At 41.4% G+C, this 17,199-nt stretch overlaps 1 protein-coding gene across 2 annotated transcripts in view; it reads right to left on the bottom strand.

The window, feature by feature from the left end:
- DOCK8 (dedicator of cytokinesis 8) overlaps nt 1–17,199 on the bottom strand; it is a 195,747-nt gene that overhangs the window by 113,053 nt on the left and 65,495 nt on the right. For both annotated transcript variants that reach the window (XM_070431550.1, XM_070431551.1), the window contains 2 exons: nt 7,815–7,938; nt 3,484–3,696 (listed from right to left, as the gene is read on the bottom strand). In XM_070431550.1, the coding sequence (XP_070287651.1) occupies nt 3,484–3,696; nt 7,815–7,938 (337 nt within the window). The remainder of the gene's footprint in view (nt 1–3,483; nt 3,697–7,814; nt 7,939–17,199) is intronic.

The raw sequence follows: 17,199 nt of genomic DNA, 5'->3' as shown, positions 1-17,199 counted from the left end.
CACCTTTTATAGACTCAGTGAATCAGGGAAAGAACTCATCTTTGTCTATGTTGGTGGTTGAATTCTACTTTTACCTCTCCTATGGACTCAGTCATAATTTGAATGTAATGGTTCACCTCTTTTCTAACTGTCCTCACTAGGAAATAAATTAATGATAGTATAAAACAATTTCATTAATGTATTATCAAAAAAAACAGCATTTGTAATCATTTCATGGTAGGCCAAAAATTTACCTTTCTTCCACAGGGCTTTATTTAAAGCAAGTACAAATTACAAATATAAATGCAATTTCTGTGTGTCCACCTACAACACATTAAAGGGCTGGTGTAGGAGCACTCAAGCATTTTATACATACCAATTTACAAATAACTAGTACCCTAATTACAAAGCATTCCAATAAAGTGGGTCCCATTAGGACCTCTGCTAGATTATAACTTTCAATCTCAACTGAGTTTCAGCATTGTTCAAAGACCATAAAACAAAGTTCCTTTAAAATAGTCTATGATTCACTCTTTTAATCAGTTCATACGGGATATTCTCCATTGAGGGAAACTTTAATGAGTTGGTGTCTCACTGGAAGTATTCTCCTCATCCTTTAATTGTTTTCTCTCTTCTGGTGCCCACTCTGGGTCTCCTTATTACATACTGGCACCTCCATCATGTAACTGGGAGGAAGAAGAATGCAAGTGAAGGTCAAATCAGCCAAACTTAATGTTTCTTGGACAAATTTGGTACAAAATTTTAAAGTTGTAGATGGGAAATTAAAAAGTTATGAGATAAAATATGGTGCATCATCTTTGAATTTCAATTATGTGTGCCAATTTACCTGGTAGTCATATGTAAATAAATAAACAAGCAAACATAAAATTTAGAATTAATGGTTTAGGATCTCCATCCTATAATTTAATTTACCTGTAGAACCTTGAACAAGTTATTTAACCTCTCTGATTCTTACTTTGCAATGTGAAAGATGGAGATGATAACACTGTCCACATTATTCATATTTATTTTTAATCTGCCCCATTCAGAAAAGGATTTGAGTCCACTGACAAGTCTACAAATAGATGAGAAAACCAAGGTAGTTGGAAACTAAGAATAAGGAAAAAAAGGAAGTTGAAGTAAATTCAGACCACCAATAAATAAGCTGCTAGACTTAGTAGAGGTGAACTAAGTAAAGAATGTAGAAGAGGAGATTACAAGATATGCACAATCTCTAAGTATATAAGTTTTCTCAGTGGAAGCACAATTCTTCTTTGTCTGAGGGTTTGAGGGACAATTTCCCTGTGGATCCCTATTGAGGTGGGTGCTGGGTGAGATGTAGGTCAATGTCCTCTATCGTATTTGCATAGAGGACACAATATCACATCTCATGACTACTATTTCCCTTATTGTCCTTTTTTGCTGACCTGTGGTGAACTCATCGAAAGGCCAGTCAGCTAACACAATTCTCAGCGATGGGGGTGCCACAAGGTGCAAGAATCAGGCTCCCTGATGGTCTTGCTTGATCCAAAAATCAAATTGCAGATAGAGAGTAGATGGAAGACATATCTTTTATGCAAAATTGCCCCAAATCATATTCCTTGCAACTGAACTTTTTATATATATATGTATATTTTATTGATTTTTTACAGAGAGGAAGGGAGAGAGATAGTCAGAAACATCGATGAGAGAGAAACACCGATCAGCTGCCTCCTGCACATCCCCCACTGGAGATGTGCCCGCAACCCAGGTACATGCCCTTGACCTGAATCAAACCTGGGGCCTTTCAGTCCGCAGGCCGACGCTCTATCCACTGAGCCAAACCGGTTTCGGCGCAACTGAACTTTTAATAAAATATGGACAGCAGAGAGATTATGGTAAGCTGACCTGGCAAGACCCAGAGTGCAGGTATTCTAACATGCAGAAGGGAAGCTTGGGAGCCTAATATGAAGAATAAGGAGCTGAAACAGTCTTGAACAATGGTCACCCCTCGTCCCATCTGAAGTGCCCTGGGGAATGACCAAAGCCTAAATTATCAAATTGTTGTTGGCCTGGTCCAATATAGAGAGACGTGAACAAACAAGATCCTAACGGTCTATGCCTTGGGAGCATGGCTGTGACATTTCAGGCTTGAATGCTTTCAGAGATTTAAAAAGAAAAATCTGAACCAAGCACTAAGGAACATCAAGGTTTAAGTAATACATCTTGATGGATTAACTGCAAAACATACCCCCATGTAACTGAATGGTTTGACTGGCTGAGTGGGATTACTGCATGTGGATCCTCAAAATGTGGGTTTTTTTATAAATATATTTTTATCGATTTCAGAGAGTAAGGGAGAGGGAGAGAGATAGAAACATCAATGATGAGAGAGAACACCCCCCCCCCCCCCAATGGGGATTATGCCTACAACCTGGGCATGTGCTCTGACTGGGAATCAAACCATGACCTCCTGGTTCATAGGTGGACACTCAACCACTGAGCCATGCTGATCAGGCTCAGAATGTTTTGAAGACTAAATGAGATAATACCAGTGAAAATATTTTGTAGAGCGCTTATGAAAATCCTAGCTATTATTGGAATCTCATTTGTGTAATTGATCAATAATGGGTTCTGCTATTATACAAGCTTGCCTTAGTAAAATAAACAGCCCCAGCCAAGCTGGTGTGTATATGTATTATTATACACACACACAGACACACACACACACACACACACACATATATATATATACACTGAGTGGCCAGATTATTATGGCCACCGGACATTTGTAGGCAAATTAGCTATAATTTCGCACTGAAGTTGCTAGAGGGCCAGATCATTATAAATGTCTGAACAGCACAACATACCTAAGTATCGTTGCTGATCAAGTTCATTCTATCATGTTGATGGCGTATCCCAATGGAAATGGCTTCTTCCAAGACAATGTGCCATGCCACGGTGCTCGTATTGTGCAGGAGTGGTTTCAAGAACATGAGGGAGACTTTACCTTGCTTAGGTGGCCCCCACAATCACCAGATCTCAATCCAATTGAGCATTTGTGGGATGAAGTTAAAGGAGCCATCAGGCAGCTGGTTCCACAACCATCCAATCTCATAGAACTGGACAGTGCTATTCATCAGTCATAGTTGCAGATTCCTCGCATCACCTTTCAACATCTCGTAGAGTCAATGCCAAGAAGAATCGCCGCAGTATTGAAGGCAAAGGGTGGCCCAACGAAGTACTGATAGGGTGGTCATAATAATCTGTCCACTCAGTGTATATATATATATATATATATGCATACACATACATATATATATATTAATTGTTATATGTAACAATTAATATATATATATGTAATTTTTAAACTGGAAAATAAGATTATATCTATATAAAAAGCCCTTGAAATCATATGATTAAACATCCTGACGCTGCTACACAGTAATAATGAACAATAATATTATCCCGGAGCCTCCCTGTGTCTTCACTGAAATTCTCCCGCATGGGGATGGTCGCACCCACCTCGTCCACTGATGGGTAGAGGGCAAAGAGCTCAGCCTGCCGGTTGGTCCTCCGGGCCTCCTCGTTCTGCTTCTCAAAGTCCTCGGCACTCACGTGCTCCAGGAGGTTTTCCAGCCGCTGGTCAGGCTGCAGGCTGCGCAGGTTGAAGTCGAAAGCAGTGAGGGGGCCTTTCCCAGACACATCACACAGCACCTTTAAGGGGCGGGGGCCTGCCTGTGAGAAGAGACACATCCTTGTGAGAGAGACTGTGGATCTAAAATGAGAACGAAACCATCTGGGACGTCTCAGCACTGCTCCCAGGTGCGATTACAGCATCAGGCCTCAAGGAGTTTCTGAGCCAACTGGGGGCTTGACAAGAATCACATCTTCGCTTCCTACCCTGAGCATCCTAAAATGAAATCTCTCCTCCCCACCTGGAAATAGGTAATTACTCATTAGGTAGGTAAACCTGAACTTGCGGAAAGGTTTGAAAACAGCACGGTGTTCCTATCGGTTTTTGGTGTGTTCTTTTCTGGAGATTGGAAGCCCACGCCTCTTATGAACCATGCTCACGTCTCATGTTCAAGCAGAACAGACGGGAACAAGGTGTAACAGAAAGGAGACTGGCCTAGGGAAGAGAGAGACCTCATCCTAATCTCAACTCCAGAACCTGGCTTTTGAAACTGGCAAATAAGATGACCTGTGAAGAGCCTTCAACATTAAACCTTATCTAAACTCCAAAGCTGAATCTATGTTTCTGGAGACAGAGCTGTGGGCATGGGAACAGATTTTAGTAACAGTTACAGGAATAAGCACCAGAAAAAAAGAAAAAGTGTTTGCTATTCAAGTAGTATCCACGTTTAGCTGCAGTGTGTTTGAAAAAACTCTTAAATCAATCATGAAGTGAATGCTTTATTCCACTAGAAATGTCTTGGAAATTTGGAATGCATATCTAACCAAAGACTTGGCAAGGACTATATAACCATAATCAATAATATGTTGTAAGAATATAGATGGATCTGTTATAAACATCTATAAAATTGATGGTAAAATGTTATCCTAAAGTTCTACTAAATGGATTACACCCTTTACAATTTATCTATAAGGTACACTTTTTGTGACATCTATCTACCTCATAAAAAAAATGCTACTTTGCTAGATCTTAAATTTTACCTAAAATGAATGTGCTAGCAATAATCAATATTAACACTTTAATTATTAATATTTTTGTTTGTTTTAGAATTTATAAAAGCCTTGGGAAAATGAAGTGGATTTTCAATTTCTTCAAAAGGATATCAAGAGATATATATATCTCTCCAGAATTTAGCCTAAGAGTACCACTGGACAAGTAAGCAAAGATAAAAACACAAGAGCATATCTGAAACATCGTTTTTAATAACAAAATGACAGAAATAATCTAAATGCCCCCTAAAAGAGGAAGCATTAAGAAATTTTAGAACTTTTATATAATGAAATGTTGTGCAGCCAATAAAAAAGAAAGGACATATATTCATTATATTGTATTGTTAATATGAAAAAGAAAGTTATATAATATTATGAATAATATGACCCAATTTTATGAAATATCTGAGTACCATGAAGTCATATCACATAGGTATTTAACTTACATAAATTCAGGCATCTGGCCTCACCATTCTACTTAATAAGGTAAATAAGAATGAGAATGAAAGGGAAGATGTTGCTGGTCATTTCATGGTGTATCACTCCATAATGAGTATTAGTCCAACACTTAAAAACATAGTTAGTTAATAACTTGCCTCTGAAACCCAGCCAATGACTTCATTGAACATTCTGTTAGCCTGCTGGAGGAATGAGTGTGCTTTATGGGGGTGCTGGTCATTCACCTACTGTCTCTCAGTTCCAAATTCACCCTTTTATACAATCTGTGATGCTAGGTCTGCATTCGGTAAATCACATTTCTGCTTTACCTGCTGCTCCTTTTAAGTTATGCCAATAGGGGGCGCTACAAGGGGCTGGGAGAAGAGACTGGCCCCTTCCGCTTTGCTTACAGTTCTTGCCATGGTAGTGGCAGTTATTCTAGCCTTGGCTTCTTTTGGCGCTTCCAGAACCATCCTCATCTTACCTCCTTGGAGGTACCAGAACCAGCTGAGCAATTCCGCCTCCTAGGAAATCTGAATCCAGACTTCTGGCCTCTATAAGGTCTTTCTTCTGAGATCCTGAGGTACCAGCACTGGCTAGACCACACCCCCTCCTCAGAGATTTGAATCCTAGCTCTGCGGCCCCTCTTCTGAGCTCCTAGGTTCCGATCTCCAGGCTCTTCCCATTCGACCCATGGTTCCTGAGACCAGCAGCATCAGCATCTCCTGGGAAATGCTAATTAGGAATGAAAATTCTCAAGCCCCGCTCCAGACTTAGTGAGTCAGAAACTCTGGAATGGGGCCCAGCAATCTGTATTTGAACAGGCCCTTCAGGCCATTCTGAGGAAGCTAAAGTTTGGGAGGCGCTGCCCTAGACCCCAGTCCCAGGTGGTGTGCTGTGGTTTGCAGTAATGACTCCCACATAACTTCAATGTTCCCTTTTGGCGCTCTCAGCCATCCAAAATCTCTTTAACCAATTCCCTACGTTAAATTTCTTCTGTGGAAATACCTAGTGTGGCTGCCATCTGACTGATACAAGGAATGATTCACTTTGTCATCGTGTATGGTAAAAACTGAATTTAGTCAAAATTACCAATGAAAAAGTCCCTTCAATCTCCCACAGAGTACAGCACACAGATGTTCTAGGCCTCAGGAAGCCCACCACATTCAGCACTAGAATTGATGGCTGATTCCTCTGCAGAGCTCAGAGTAGGTAGCTGGCAGGACTGGAGAGACTGTGTTGTTAGAAAAATGGGCACTATTTAAAAACCCTCCAGTACTATTCAGCAGGGTGAGATGCTTGGGCTAGGACAGCACCTGAAAGCTAAAAATTATACTGGTTGAAGAAGAAGTCCTATGCAAGCTTGGACAAATCCCTTCCTATTTGTTTTATTTTTCTTAATTATAAAATGAGCATGTTGGACTAGAGCACTGGTTCAAAGTTTATTTTTAATTGTGGTAAAATATACATGACAAAATTTAGTGTTCAGTCAGTAGTGCTAAGTATAGTCACACTGTTGTGCAACCAATCTCCAGAACTCTTTTCATCTTGCAAAACTCAAGCACTTTACCCATGAAACAGTAACTGCCCATTACCCCTTCTCCCAGTCCCTGGCAACCACCATTCTACTTTTGTCTCTATGGATTTGACTACTCCAGGTACCTCGTATAAGTGAAAGTATAGTGTCGGTAGTTTTGTGACTGGCTTATTTCACTTATAATGGCTTCGAGGTTTATACATGTTGTGGTGTTTGTCAGAATTCCCCTCCTTTTTAAGATTGAACAATTCGTTGTATGTGTATGCCACATTTGTTCATCCATTTATCTGACCATGGATACATGGCTGTTCCCACCTCTGGGCTAGTGTGAATACTGCTGTTATATAAACATAGATGTACAGAGCTGACTTTTAAACTGTAACTACTCTGTAATAATAATAATAGTAACAACAATAATAACAGTAGCCAATATTTATTGGGACTAAGTGTCAGAAGAGACATGGTTCTAAATGCTTTACATATATTAACTCATTTAATACTCAAACAACTTCATGAGTTAGTTACTATTACCACTCTTGTTTTCCAGGGAAGGAAACGGAAGCCCAGAGAGTTTAGTTATCCTATCTGAGGTTGCAGAGTTAGATGTGGTAGAATCACAGGGGACCCAGGCAGTGTGCTTCAGTGTGGAGCTTTTAATCCAGTGGTTCTCAATCTTCTGGCCCTTTAAATACAGTTCCTCATGTTGTGACCCAACCATAAAATTATTTTCGTTGCTACTTCCTAACTGTAATGTTGCTACTGTTATGAATCGTAATATAAATATCTGATATGCAGGATGGTCTTAGGCGACCCCTGTGAAAGGGTCGTTTGACCGCCAAAGGGGTCGCCACCCACAGGTTGAGAACCGCTGTTTTAATCAGTCTGCAGCCTGCCTTAGGGGCACCTCTAGTCTCCACAGGAATGTTATAGGCATAGGGCCCAGTGGCCTCCCCCAGCAAGTAGAGCCCCCCGCCACTTTCATCTATTTTAATTACTGAGCATCTGGGTTTTCATTTGCACACTAATGTCTGTGGCTACAAACAAGTCTGGAAAAAAATCACTGACTCAGATGGTAGAGTTCCTCCTATTCTAACATTCTACGAATTTCGCCTTTTTAGTTGTTACTAAAACCCCACAGCCTGCCGTGGGCAGAGCAGCCAGTAACCTGGTAACCGTGTTTGTTGATAGGAAATACCTGAACTCTGGGTTCACTGCACTCCAAGATTTCTGACTCAAACGTCTGTTTCTGAAGCGTCTTGTGAAAATCTTTTCGGGATCCAATCTTTTTAAAACGGCAAATCTCCGAATTTCCTTGGTGTCTTTATTGTTGTTATTATGGGGGGCGAGAGGAGATAGAGGGAGAGAGAGAGAGAGAGAGAGGCAAAATCATTAGATTAAAAATAAAAGTAATGGATTAAGCATAGACTTGGTGCTGAAAGGTCTTGCAAAGAGAGGACCAATTGTAATTCCTCACGTCTAATTATGCGCCAGGCCTAAAACAAGGCTCTCTTGTAATGAGACACAAACTTGCCTCCTGGCTGGCTCCTTATTAAAGGCAGGGTTGGCCTGGGAAAATGCCACCTTGGAGGTGCGGTCATTTCAGCTGTGGGGCATTTGGCTCCAAGTTGAAGCTAAACTATGACTCTAGTGTAAGCAGCTGGAATAAATCTAGCAAAGTGCAGAAGCAGCAAATAAAGGTCATTTGAAGATAAAAATAGAGGAAAACATTTAATCTCCATATCAATGTTCTTAAGAATTAAAAAGGCAGGGCATGATTTTGAAAAAATAGAAATAAATGACTTATATACTGAAAATCTTTGCTAGCATTCTCAATCTCCATTAAAATGGTGTCTTAAGAAATGTGTATCCGTGGACAGGGCTTAAAATATAATGTCTAGGACAGTGATGGCGAACCTTTTGAGCTCGGCGTGTCAGCATTTTGAAAAACCCTAACTTAACTCTGGTGCCGTGTCACATATAGAAATTTTTTGATATTTGCAACCATAGTAAAACAAAGACTTACATTTTTGATATTTATTTTATATATTTAAATGCCATTTAACAAAGAAAAATCAACCAAAAAAATGAATTCGCGTGTCACCTCTGACACGCGTGCCATAGGTTCGCCATCACTGGTCTAGGACTATCCCTGGGGAAAGAAATCAGACCATAATTTCATAACAAGAAAATCAACAGGTATAAATTGTCAAATAATAACCATAGAAACCAATGTGTATATTCCCCAGTTTTATGACTCAAAGACTTCCTGGAAAACATGCTGCCAAGTCAACAGCGCGAGCACGCACCCATGTTGTTTGATTTCCCACACTATTAGAAAAACCACCGAGTAAGTTGGCAGAGGAGCACGAACTGAGTTAGTGGCAGATCAAATGGCAGGCAGATAAAGCAGGGGGTGTAGGAGGGCTACTAGCAATGACCCAAATACAGAGTTTATAACTCTTTGGGAGGGGCGAAGTGTTGGGTTATGCGCAGTGGCATACACAGAACAAGTATTCCGTGCATTCTAGTTGAGTTAATTAAAGAAAAATGAGACGTCCCAGTGTCATCTGCAGGGAGAATGGAGAATATGACTCTCATTGGATTGTATTATGCTCTAAAGATGAGCTATTTGTTTTGAGTAAAAGGAGATAAGAAATAGCCTAAAAGAGAGCCATGATGAGCTTGGTGACTAGTTCAGGTCATGGTTTACTGTAAACGGCCACCCATTGTCAGTGTCTACTGGCCACTTACATCGCCGTGACCCAACCTGCACCGACCGGGCTGGGTGAACAACAGGCCAAAATGGGGAACCGAAGACAAACAAACAAGGAAATGAAAAAGGTGTACTCTGAAAAAGGAAATGAGGCTAAATATTTAGAAAGGATTTTAAGAGAAATAGCCAGCATAACTTTTGGTTTGAGATCCCTAAACACCAACACAATAAAGAAACTTTAAAATGTTAATCATATTGCTCATAATCATCAATTAACAAACAGCTTTTTGAAGATCCTGTGCAAACAACTCCTCAGAAGTAGTAACTAATTGAAATATTTAAGAAAATGATTTTGGTTCCAGTTGCTCTAGGTAGTAGAAGGTAGTAGTAAAAAAGGAGTAGATACAATTGGGACCAAGCTCTATTTTATACTATAATATTGATCTTCTATTTTCTAACACAGATCCTTTGAAAAGAGAGAGTTTCCCAGGGAATTTCATAAACACGCTAGCTTCTCAAAAGTTATTCTCGCCAATATAAATTTTGGCAGCAATATGTACGTGGGTGCTGGATGGCTGGGCTTTTCTAGTACAGAAAATGAATTTTTGGGACTTTCCCTAAGGGTGAAAAGAAATAGTATCATATGACCTAATGTCCTGAGGGCAAAAGCCACCCAACTCAGAGAGTGACAAATACAGGAAAGTTTCAAGTTGTATCCTGCTTATACTACCCCAAGTGACAACATGCTGAACCAGTGGAAAAGCCAATTTTAAGTGAAAACCTTCCCCAAAGAACTAACTAATATTAATTCATTCTAAGATGGAAGCAAACTGAATTAAATTCAAATGTCTCACTGTAGTACCTGCCGTTTGCCTTTCTCAGGACTTGTACACTGCAAAGGGAATTGATGTCAGAGCTCAGTCACATGCCTCTTCCAGGGAAACCTGTGTGGGCCACCAAAACGAAAGCCAGGAAGCAGCCTCGTTTAAGACCGTAGGTTAAGCCTTGGTAACCAGAACAATATCTGTTTTAGCTTTGTCTCTTGTCTCCAAGAGTGTTTACTTACATGTGTGCAACACACACAGACACACACAGACGCAGACTCACACAATTACAGACTGTGCCTCCATCCATCATCCTCAAGTCGCCTCTCTGTTGCTTCATAAGGTGAGGCATGGGCATAACATGAATTCTAGGATATTTCTCCCAGCTTGAAGATTTTGTGACAGTTCCTACACTATAACTAAAAAATTCAAATCCAATTTTCTTCTCAAAGTATGCTCAAGTCTGGGGAAAATGAAATTGATTTGCCAATTGTTCTTTTGCTCTTTTATGCAAATAGAGGCTTTCTTTTTGTCCTTGGTTTTGATAGAATGTTTTCTGGAGTTCTTTGCATGGACCCCAAAGACACCAACAAATGAGCATTTAAGACAACAAGTTACAGAATAGTGCTAGACGTTCATTTCACAATATATACACTCTAATCCTATGTCTATGCCAGCCCTCAGGATTTGGGTATGAAGAGCATTAAGGCTAGTGCATTCTGTAGCTGTGTGTGCGGAACCAGAGCAAACTTTTTCCCTTCCTCATTCTGGATTTAGCATTTATTTCCCCATTTAAAATTTCAGAAAGTTGCGAAGCTCCCTTGTGGCAGTAAGGGCGAGGCCAGCTGGGGAGGAGAGGATTAGGGTTGGCAAGCATGTAAAGATGACTCATTTCAGAAGTGCCCACCACAGAAGGCAGACACCACCACTGGGTAGGTAGTGAGACTTCTGGCCGAGTGCCACTGGCAACCAGAGTCCCAGCCTCATGGCTCCACCCAGACAACAAAGCCAAATAAAGCCATGTTCCTGTTGAGTCTAACTGTAGTTGAGACAGGGAAGTAGGCCAAGTGGTGGCAAGATTGTCTTCATGCAATGAACACAACCTATTGCTTCTCAAGAGAACTGCATCCCTTTTCTTCAAACACCATGTTACACATTTGAGGACCATCCAAAGACCAAACACATTTTGAGAGCATTCTCTTTAGAGCCAGTGTGGTGGGATAGACGGAACCTGAGGACCTTGTTCAGATGCTGGCTCCTTACCTACTACTGGCTCTGAGACCTTGGGCAAGTGGCTTCATCTCTCAGAACTATAGTCCCCTCAAGTGTAAACTAGGGGGAAACACTGCTTTTTGGAAGGCTTACTGTGAGGACTGGAAAATAATTATGTGCCTCTTCATCTTTCTCTCTTCCCTTTCCCATACCTTTTCCCTTTCTCTTCCCTCCCTTCTTGTACAATGTGGCACTAAAAGCCATCAGAACAAGGTAGCCATCCATACTGGGGGTGCTGAGGAAGCACAGAGTGGGAAGCTGAAGACTATACATTTAAAAGATTTAAAAGGGCTGCCTGGCATGGAGAATCAGAACCCATATGGTGTGGGGAGGGCATCCAAACCTGGGGCAGCCTGGCACAGGATAATAGAGCCTGAGTGGAATGAGGAGGGCATGTACCTGGAGGAGAGACCTGCCACAGGTGTCAGGGCCAAGGCAAGGTGCCAAGGGTGTCCCTGTAGAGGAATGGCCTGGCACTCAGTGTCAGGAAAGGCTGAAGAGGGCAAGCCTGGGGTAGGGGTGTCAGATTATGAGGAAGAGGGCAACTGTATGGGGATGGAGGGGTGTTGGCAATGGTTACAGATTGGAAAATTAATCAAGTAAGTAAAGATCTATATATACCTATATATATAAAAAGCCAGCCACCAGAACACCATAACGACCATAATGACTGGGTGCTATGACACCCACTGTGGTCAGCAAACCGGCCAGATCGGGGGGTGGGCCCCCACCACCCTGATCGGCCTGCAGCCCCTCCCCTGGCTGGACCCACCCCTGATCACCCCCACAACCCCAAGAGGGGATGGGGCCATTTGGCCAACCTCCCACGGCCCCTCCCCCAGCCGCTGACCCCCAATCATTCCCCCATTTGGGGGCGGGGCCAACCAGCCCACTGCCCACAGCCCCTCCCCATGCCGCCCCCACCCCCAATCAGCCTCCCCATCCCAATCAGGGGCAGGGCCCACTAGCCAATTGCCCATGGCCTCTCCCCACAGCTGGCCCAGCCCTGATTGGGCTGGATCAGGGCGGGCCAGCTGGCCAACATCACGCTGTCTCCTCCTCCGACAGGCCTGGCCCTGATCTGCCGACTGGGGCTGGGCTGGCCAGACCCTACCTGTGCACAAATTCGTGCACTGGGCCTCTAGTATAAGGATAATCAGAGTCAGACTGTTCACTGTCTGAGAAGCAAGTTAAAACTATAGAGTAAAAGAAAACCAGAATGAATGAATATTGTGATGTTGGATTGGGGTAGCACATATTGACATGAACTCATAGCTTTCAGCTCACACAGCTCTATCCACTAAGAAGACATAGAAAGAGCAACACCTTAATAGCAATGAGCACAGCCAACATCTACATCTTGCCTTCTAAGTACCCTTTCCCACTAAAAGGAATAAGAGCTTTTGGAGAAATGATCCGGGGTGAGGAAAAGGAAAGCGTGAGATCAGCCTGGAATATCTTGTGGCAGAAAGCAAGAATGTGATCAGCGACTGCGGGGACATGGAGAAAGGACCTAAGAACCAGCTGAAGAGATTCACACAGGTCACTTTGAGGACAATTCGAGCACGAAAAGAAATAATAGAAATTGATTAAAACATAGGAAACTATAACTCCATTTTGATACAAATAAAATGAAAGCTAGTTAAGGAATGGGGCATTTATAATAAACCCCAAAATGGAAGGACTTTCTAAAAAATAACTGGCATGTCATGTCAAGATCATGGAAAGTCAAGGAACTACTGAGAAACTATCTGTCCCTGAGTAAACAGGACTAAAGACGTGCAAAACCTAATGCAATTCATGACTTTAAACTGGATCCTTTTGCTCTAATGGGCCTTCGATTGTAATAATGTATCAATACTGATTTTTTTGAATGTGATGGTTTTATAGTAATTATGAAGGAAAATGTCCTTGTTTGTAAGAATTACACACTGAAGTATTCAGGGGTAATGAATGGAGAATTAGGTCAGCAATTTACTCTCCAGTGGTTTGGGGGAAGAGAGGCGAAGGTCTTTGTACTATACTTGCAAGTTTTCTGTAAATTTGAGATCATCTCAAAATAAAAGGAAAACAATATATGCTAGGTGTCAGGCATTGAAATGAAAACTGGTAGTCGGTCCTATTTACCAACCATGCGTTGATTGTGCAGCTCCTATGAGTGTAGGAGAGACCTCTGAACAATCCACTCTACCGCCCAGTCCCCTAATCTCATCTTTGGCTTGGTTGGTGGCTTCCAATGCCCGACTGGTTTAGGGTACAACAGCCCCACCCCTTGACTCAGAGTGGGACAGTTGGGCAACTTTGGTGTGTGATCCTTCCAGAGCACCCTGTGGATCAGGCTGAGAATTTACTGCACTACCATCTTAGTTGGTACTTCTCTATCTTGCTTCCCCCACTCCCTTACAGGCTTCTTCTAAGGAGCATGCTCTTGAAAATCACATGCACCCGAAACCCTGTCTCTGGCTTAGCGTCTCAGAAATCTCACCAGCTCAATAAATGAGATTATTTTTAAAATAAAAATCAATACAATCACATGCGATACCACTGCATGTATTATAGGTCTAAAGACTCACATTTTATGGATATCCTGAATTTAAAGCCTTCTAACACCTTATTGCTGCTGGACTGTATTATTTTTATACTAGAGGCCCAGTGCACAATATTCGTGCACTGGTAGAGTCCCTAGCGGCTGCTGGCCTTGCCACGGGTGGGGGGGGGGGGGTGAGGGGGGTGCAGGCTGTTGGCCAGCCCCACCCCCTCGTTGAATTCCCAGACAAACTCCCGGTCGAGGGGACACTTTGCATACTATGCTTTTATATAGGATGGGATATTTAATTTCATATCAAAAAACAAAAGTAGAACTCTGAAAAGTGCTCATTTTAAGACTCCACTTGTAGACTTCTCTGCGCTCCCCACCCCCCAAACAACACCACCACCAGAATGAAACTATTGTCCTGATTAAACCTATTCCATTCCACCCCTTCCAGGGAGTCTTTGTGGATTAATGTACTGCTAAAACCACAGATTTTGGGATTCCAATTTTCTGACGTCTTAGTAGCAATGGTTCCCAATGAGGGTAAATAGTATTTCTTTCCCCTTTTGATTGTCGCAATGACTGGGTTGTGTTACTATATTTCATATTCTGCATGCATGGGGCATCATACGTTATGAAGGATCACTCCAAATTCAGCATCCAACACATCTATCAAATGTCCTGTTGGACATTTATGGAGGTGGGAAAACCAGTCTGTAAATATCTGAGCCAAGGCCCTCTAGCATCTTGCAAATAAATATAAAGTATTTTTGTACTTTGTTTTCCAGGAAAACCACTACCATGTAAATGAAGGGGAGATTAAACTTTGTGTTGATTCGAGTTCTGCCACGAGTTTTCCCCCATTTTAGAAAACCACATTTCTGACAGCAGCAATGCTGTTTGTGGTAGTTGAATCACCCATACAACACACTTGCTGCAGTCTGTTTTTGTAGGTGTTATTTTTTACAATGATTCTTCCTGCAAGTGCCAACAGCTATGTTATTTGTGTTCTCTGGTGCAGTTGTGCCCAAGCATCTATGTATTTGCATGCATGCTATTTTAGATATTATGTTCCTTTTATCTGCCCTCTATATAACAGTTGGGACATTTTATTGACCTCTGAAAACAAGAAAGCTTGTGGGTTACAAAGGTAGTATTATAAAATACTTGTTACAGAAAGATGGTGTTAGGTCTGATAGATCTGAGAACACTTGCCTTAGAGCACCACAATATGGATACTTGGTTGTTAAAGTTTCATTCATTCTTCCATTCAACAAATGTTTATTAAAGTATCTCCTGAGAATAAGGCACCAAAGAGGATGCAGAGAGGAAGACACAAGAAGACCTGCTCTAAAGGAGTCCCTGTGCTCAGTGAAGTGATAGTTTGGTGAGAAAGATCACATATTTAGCAGGGGAGATAAAATTTTAGTCAAGTAACTAGAATGTAATGCTGAGTATGACAAAAGCTTCTAAGACAGCGATTCTCAACCTGTGGGTCTCGACCTCTTTGGGGGTTGAACGACCCTTTCACCGGGGTCGCCTAAGACCATCAGAAAACACATATATAATTACATATTGTTTTTGTGATTAATCACTATGCTTTAATTATGTTCAATTTGTAACAATGAAAATACATCCTGCATATCAGATATTTACATTACGATTCATAACAGTAGCAAAATTATAGTTATGAAGTAGCAACGAAAATAATTTTATGGTTGGGGGGTCACCACAACATGAGGAACTGTATTAAAGGGTCGCAGCATTAGGAAGGTTGAGAACCACTGTTCCAAGAGAAATACAAGCAACATGCTTTGAAATTGCAGAGAAGGGAAGGCTTTGTGAAAGCCATGGCCTTTGAAGTGGGCTTTAGCGGGTGTAGCTTTGAGGGTCAAGGTGTCTGCACATACTAGTAACGGGTCAAGAGAGTGGCTCCGTGATACCTGCACCTGGACTGCTCTTTGTAACTGCATGGGCTGACAAGCCTGGCTTGCTTTCCACACATTTAGAAAGCTAATAGCTAAACACCTTGACAGCCAGCACAACAAATGCATGTCATAATAAGCAATTGTTGATCGGGGAGACATTCTGATGGTGTTTGGGGAGTAACTGAATTATATGCACTGATGTGTTTGAATTTTAATTGTTTACCAGTTCACTGGGAGTAAAATATGGCATAATAAAACAGATGATACCCCATTCCTTGATATCCCAACTCTCCTTGAGTATGACCTTCCTCCCAAACAACCTTAATCACCTAAGATGAAAGGCAAAGTATAAGGACTTTTATGATGCTGCTCATAGCACTCATGCAATGTTTCACTGTCGCTATGGATAATACACCAAGAATAAACAGCATGCGAATAAGTTTAATTACTTAAGAGTTTGACTCTCCTCCATCAAACACATTCTTCAGTTAATCACTTTAGCTCATTTAGAGAAAATGGCACAGGATATAATGCTTAAAGTGTTTAATGTCACCCAAAGGATGCCAGCAAACATTAATCCATACAAAATTATCAAAATATCTGAAAGTAAGATGGGATAAACAAGTAACCAGGGCACCGTTCTAATCATTCGATCAACGATCATTTTCAAAAATCCTAAAGAGAAAAACTTTTTTTTTTGAGCAAGGACACCAAACTTGCTCTATCCATGAAAGATAGAGTGGAATTCATTCAAGGCATCTTCCAGTGTAAGAAACACAAACATTTCAAGTAGAAAAATATATTTACCCCACCCCCAAGAGATTATGTATTTGATGTTTCCGTATAGTTTAATCTTTCTCTATTAAGTTAAAAAGAAAATCTGAAATGTCCTCTACCCTTCATGGGCAGTACTATTTGTCTGATTTAAGGGTCTCAATTATAGAACTTGAGTGGCAAACGCTCTATAGAATTATGAGAGTGGGAGGGAACAGAAGTGGCCATAACTCCACTCCTTTGCCCCCTAAGTGGGATTCAAAGCCATTATCACAGACAGCAAGAACATAAAAGACTAACCCCAGATATCACAGAGAAATGTAATATCAGCAAGGAGATAATTGGGGAATAAAGGCGCTAACTAAACCAGTGTTTGACTGCATGGTAATGGATGACAAAGATATATCGATAGAAGGCGAACCGGCTTCATTAAGCATGGCTCTTTAGAGGAAGGGAGTTTCTCCCTCTGTGGTGCATTAAAATACATGGGATAGAGTTTTGGGTTCATTCCTTTGAAATGCTAATATAAGTGCTTT

Source organism: Myotis yumanensis, unplaced genomic scaffold (genome assembly GCF_028538775.1).
Source record: "Myotis yumanensis isolate MYYU_CA2020_CCGP unplaced genomic scaffold, mMyoYum1.0.hap1 SCAF_12, whole genome shotgun sequence".
NCBI lineage: Eukaryota > Metazoa > Chordata > Mammalia > Chiroptera > Vespertilionidae > Myotis > Myotis yumanensis.
This window is presented reverse-complemented; position numbering and strand designations above follow the sequence as displayed.